At 50.9% G+C, this 5,805-nt stretch overlaps 2 protein-coding genes across 2 annotated transcripts; one reads left to right on the forward strand and one right to left on the reverse strand.

Annotated features, from left to right (window-relative positions):
* Positions 1 to 29: 29 nt before the first annotated feature.
* CORC01_14470 (uncharacterized protein) lies at positions 30 to 637 on the reverse strand (the record flags this gene model as incomplete). The annotated part of the gene is made up of 2 exons (XM_022626080.1): positions 30 to 515; positions 569 to 637. Coding segments are annotated over 2 exons (555 nt in total), but the record flags the coding sequence as incomplete, so codon positions are not given.
* Positions 638 to 4,004: 3,367 nt separating this feature from the next.
* Positions 4,005 to 4,802, forward strand: CORC01_14471 (uncharacterized protein; the record flags this gene model as incomplete). Its single annotated transcript, XM_022626081.1, has 1 exon — positions 4,005 to 4,802. One exon carries the CDS (start codon positions 4,005 to 4,007, stop codon positions 4,800 to 4,802), a length of 798 nt encoding a protein of 265 aa, XP_022467411.1.
* Positions 4,803 to 5,805: the final 1,003 nt, after the last annotated feature.

The raw sequence follows: 5,805 nt of genomic DNA on the forward strand, positions 1-5,805 counted from the left end.
TAGAGAACGAGATGTAGAACCGTCTCTACCGTGCCCAAGTAGCTCGCGCTTAAACCGCGGTACAACCCAGGGATTCCCTCTTTCCGCAGCACCTTTTGCACACAGTCGAAGCTTCCCTTATATTGACGCATCGTAGTGCCGTGAATGGCACGTGATCTGTCGAGTTGGAGCCTGATCTTCACAAGCCACACGGGATTCGTCGCTGTTGCGGTGGCGATGCTGGCGGCAACGGCGGCGTACGCATGTATGATAGGGTCGTCCTCCTTGTGGTTCAGGTATCTAGCTGCGAGGAGCTTGGTATTTCCGTACACACAGAACTTTATGGTAGTTGCAGGAACCACGCCGGCCAGACTGGGCCCAATGCCGCGGAACAGTCCACGCCATCCCTCGTTATTCCTGATCGTGCGCAATATGTCAAACGTTTCGAAAACGTCGCCCAGGATGGTTCGGTAGAGGCGAGAGCGCGAGGGTTGACCGGCAACAGTCGGTTGCGATGAAGGCAGGTAAAGGTCGGACTGAAGTCGAGTTCGTAGAATCCCCCAAGGGCAGAAATGAACTCATCGAAAACGTTTTCAGGTCCCTGTCCTTGGGTGGACGGGCCTGCCTTTGGAGGATTGTGAGTCGGTGACGGAGTCATGGTACAGTGTAGAGGCAAACGGGCCTTCAACCAGGGAGTCAGCCAAGCGAGGAGTGGGAAGTGAAGGAGTCAAAGACGTGTGTTATGCTTGGTTGCGCACATAGTCTGGTTTATCAAGTCGAATCCTCGTTTGCCAGGTCAGGGACGCCCTCCTATTCATCCCTGATAGGCCTGAGGCGAGAGGGATCCATTGGTTGAGAGATCCAGAGCCTGCAGGTGAAGGCTATGATGATGCTTGTTGGCAATGATGGGGCGAGGAGTCTGCATGCGTCGCCTACGTGATGCCGTTGGTTCGAGATTTGATAGGGCTCAGCAAGCTAGCATACGAACCCCTGGTGTTTTGGAGCTCCACGTCTCTCATGGCCTGGCGTGAGATCCTTTTCAGGGCGAACAGGCCAACCAAGCGAAGCATTATCTGCACTGGCGGCAGTCCTGAGCCAAAAGGTTGGCAAATGTTGGTGGCGCCATCTGTCGGTGGAATCCCTCTACCCCATGCCTTAGACCACATAACGGGGTCTCCTCTGATATGCCTGATCGTACCTTTGCCTGACTTTGCTGCAGAACGGCGTCACAGTGAAGCAGGTCAGCTTGCCAATGCCATTCAGAACCCAACGTCGCCTAAAAATTGATCATATCTTGGGTAATGATTGAACCGGAAATTTTATGACTTGAACCTTGACAATATGACGGATTGTACATTTGGGATGGTATCGCGAGCGTTTGCTCTCAGGATGACTCAAATTCCGTCGTCATTGTCGGTGTTTTCCTCCTCACAGAAAGCCTGTCGGTGTAGCTGCGTCAAGATCATTTTGACATGAGACAAGGCTAAAAAGACTCAAGCACGTGAGGATGGGAGCAAGTTGGAAAAATAAATAAATAGGCGAGATATACTATGAAACTTTTCTTAAACGATCAAACTCTCTTAGTGTTGGATCGAAATGATGCCAAGAAATTAAATAGAGCCAGACATGCCAGAAACTCGACGACGTGTGAATGGTGAGCCATTGCAAGTAGGCACCGGTTTGTAGGAGGCCGCCTGCCAAGAATCTCAGGAATTGGGATACAATCCTTACCACCATCTCTGTCTGTTGCAGCATCTTTGGAGAGTGTATCGAAGGTAAGCTTTACGCTGTCCACGTTGGTTTCTTCTGAGCATCTGCGCAAGTGGGCAAAATATTCAAACCATAGGCATCAGACGCCAGCATCGATGCAAGCGCCCAGGAGGCAGCGGTAAGGGAGGGTAGTCGATGAACCAAGGAAAACCCCTAGGAGAAAGCAATCCGGAAACGAGGCGATGCCAGAGGACCCATTCAACACATAATTGGCTTGAGTACGGCGCAGCCAATGTTCCGCTGCAAAATGATCGTGTGTTCGTAGCCTGTCAGTCATTTGATTGGTTTGTTGGTTTAAATAGTCACATCGTTGTGGATGCCAGGCATTGTGGCGATAAGAGTAGGCCACATCACATTTTGCGCGTCCGGGGGGAATGTGAGAGTCGGCAAAAATCTCATCCCGTTTCACGCCCCTCTTTTCTTTCAGAATGCTGACTACACCGCTTAGAATGTTACAAACCATTGAAAGAGAGGACCGGAAACACTTTAGATCCATGAATAGGTTGCTCATCTCTCTGAACAAATCGAACCAGCTGCGTCCTTCCCTGGTTCATGCACGTAAGGCTTGACCTAGAATCTACTGGACCTGGCCTCGTCCTCGACCAGTAGAAATGCTGAAGAGTCATATGCAACGTGACCAACATACAGGAGTTGGCGCGACCCGCCATAGCCATTAGAATTCAACAGGATGATCCGCAAGCCTGCGCGGGCTTTTCCTTGTGAGGAGGTAGATCTTGCCTGATCGGGAGAGAATCCTCGCAGAAAAGGCGCCCTGCCGTTCACTGACCAGCTAGAAAATCAGGCTTGAATGGGATCATTGATGTCTTCCCACGACAGCCGTTAATCTGCTTAATCTAGCGCTAGTAGCAAAGCACTGATTGGCTCAAGTTGAAGGGCTGGAGCAGCGTAGGAAACGGACATGTCGAACCCGCCCCTCCCCGCTTTCTAAATCGATGCTCTGGTTGGCCAACTTGCGGCGGGGGTGTCCCTCGGGAAAAGGACCGTGCCTATCCCCCCCCGTGAAGGTTGGATTCAACTCTTTGAGCGGGTCTCAGCGGCCAACAACCTGCAATGATGGGGCCGGATACGCCCGCAAGGAACCACGTCGAGGACGTATTTGTGACAGATATCCGATATACTTCACAGCTATGTCTCCACAGGCAGATACCCTGACCCTCCTCGCTCAGCTAATGAGCTCAGTCGGAATCGACGCGCCGACGCGGCTTAGAGGAACAAGACGATGTTGGTCTGCAGTCTATTATAGTCATCCCAAGCAAGAATTGCCGATGAACCATGTCTCCCGTTGGCCTATTCCACAGGACGGCTATATAAGTCTCTTACACACAACTCATTTTGCTTGGGTTACTTTCCCAGATGCATTTATTTCGAGAGACCTCCATTTGATACTTACCAGGTAAATCCGACTGAAGTACGCAGCTGGGTAATGGCAAGCTGACGATGTAGAATGTGCACCAACATAACCACCACGACCTCCTACACGGGTTGCCCCACAGCGTGCAACACAACCAGCATTTTCCTCGCGAAGTGCTCCGCCGCAATCAGTTCGGGTACGACTTGTCCTAATCCAACGTCATCTACCACGGGCAAGACAACATCCAGAGTTCAGTGTCCCCAACATCGAGACGAAGGCTATAGTCAGCGATGAGTCTCCAGATTCAAGGATCGTCGGGACGGATCGTTTCTCATTCAACGAGATAGTGAAGGAGATGCACATTCACTGAAACAGTTGGCTTCGTATTTATCTGCACGCGACTTCTCCAAATATTGCCTGGCTGGCGAAGTTCGAAATATCTCTATGCTGGGCTTGACCCCCATCATTACCCTATCAGTAATGTCACCAATCATTCGCTAGGTGCACACATCAATACATACCAATGGAACCGGGTAGCTTTTGTCCCTAAATTGCACCATGGGCTTTTGTTTACGAGCCAGTGATTGTCTATCGAAGCGAAAGTGTAACAGCTGTTGTGACCTTCCAGTCTTAACAAATACCACAACCTCATTTGAACAAAATGTCAGACATTAAGCATCGCCTAGACTGAGTTGGGTCGACGGACTAGTACTGCCCCCACAAACGCCTCCGGCTGCGGGGGAACGCTGCTTCACCGCCTCCAACCGCGAGGTGCCCACACAGGAACCGCACCCACATAAACCCTCTCAACCCTCTTAACCCTCTCTTCTTCACCTGAACCGCTGTAGGCAGTCCAACATCACTTCTCAAGTCCTCGCCTACAATGTCAGACAACCAACCAAGGCCGAACTCACCTCCCCATGCGAGCGATGGCCACGACGACGAATTACCATCTTTGAATCAAAAGGGCGAATTCATCGCGATAGGCTCAACATCCTATGTTGAGCGTTTACCCAATGGCGCCATCATCAAGACAGCCTGGCCCGGCGGCGACCGCGCCTGCCAGCGACGCCATGAAATTGCTACAGAGGCCGAGATATACGATCGACTAGGTGAACATCCTTGCTTAGTGAAAAAGAAAGCTTGGAACCCAGACGAATTCGCCTTAACCTTGGAAGATATGCCCAACGGAACGCTCAAAGACTTCCTCGAGTCCCACACGGACGTGCCTGTGGAACAGCGACAGCAATGGGTTACTCAGGCTATTGAGTGCATCAAGCTTCTGCACAGTTCGACAATTCTTCATTGCGACATTGGGCCACACAATTTCCTCTTGGATGACAGTCTGCGTCTTAAAATCATCGACTTTTCTGGATCATCCGTCGACGGCTCCCACACTGAGATCAGCCCTGGTACTCGATACGCAGCCCCTTTACCCAACCGCTCCTTGCAATGGACTCCAACAGTCAGAAGCGACCTCTTCAGTTTAGGATCAACCATCTACTACATTATGATGGGCAAAGCTCCATTTCAGGATTTCCAAAGTGGAGAAGTTCGGGAGATGTACAACAACCAAGAATTTCCAGACTTGAGTGGCGTACCTCATGCAGATCTAATCCGAGGCTGCTGGACCCAAAATTTCGATTCCGTGGATGGGCTGCTTTCTTTCTTGGACATCTGATCAAAGGATTAAGACTTGTATCTTGCAATCTCAGGCCAATGGGCGTAGAGTCTGGATGCATTGTGTAATCTAGAGGAGCTGTATTTCGAGCATTCGGCAGAAAGGTGCATCTTGAAGGCGATATGAGCCGTACAAACGGTCCTTCCACTTCTATATCACTTCTGGAGGAATCGTGGGCTTCGCTCACTTCCTCCTTCCTCCAGCTCCATACGCAGCAATATTACAACGGTTATTGATCTTCGTACCAACCGCACGGTTGCCCGGCTGACGCGCATACCAAAAAGCATTCCCTCAACTTATCTATTCCATTCTTAGACTATTCGAGTTGGCAACCCAAGCTTCAGGACAGGGTGGCGCCGTATCGGAAGGCCTGGCAGACTCATGCCTGCCGTCCATTTGAGAGAATACGGTACCAATCTTTGAGAGACATACATGGGCGATCTGACCTAGTTCTAAGTTGCCCGAAATTTCGATGATAGAGCGCCAGATTGGAAAAATTAGAACGCACGCGTACAATCGCCTAGGTCTGACGATAAGTGAGACGATACTGGGGTGGAATTGGGCTCCTGTTGCATCCCTGCCTCGGGAATCCAACGATGGCTAAGCCAGATTGATTCGAGATTATAACATTCGGACTAGCGCCTATTTGCGGCTTCAATCTATGCGTGCGACATCTCCAGCAAGACAGGCCTTCGTGACATCATGGGGGGCACTGTTATATGCACCTGCTCCTGTACTAGAGAACAGAAGGTTCTATGTACCTACACCAGTGCCGCAGGCCGGCTATCCAATGTGTCGCCTCCGCGTTTTTAGACAATGCCTCCAATTCAGCCACTTGCGCACGCGAAGCTTGTTCTAAGTCCTGCTGTCCCTGGTGCTGAAGCACATCGCAGAGTGAAAGGTATATCAAACGAGTCGCGTGCCCGCTCGTAGGGGGAAACTTGTTGATGGCGACAAGTGCTTTTGTCCACCATGCGAATGCGCCTTCCCAATCAGAGCTCAC

The sequence above is a fragment of the Colletotrichum orchidophilum genome (assembly GCF_001831195.1).
Source record: "Colletotrichum orchidophilum strain IMI 309357 chromosome Unknown Scaffold_306.1, whole genome shotgun sequence".
NCBI lineage: Eukaryota > Fungi > Ascomycota > Sordariomycetes > Glomerellales > Glomerellaceae > Colletotrichum > Colletotrichum orchidophilum.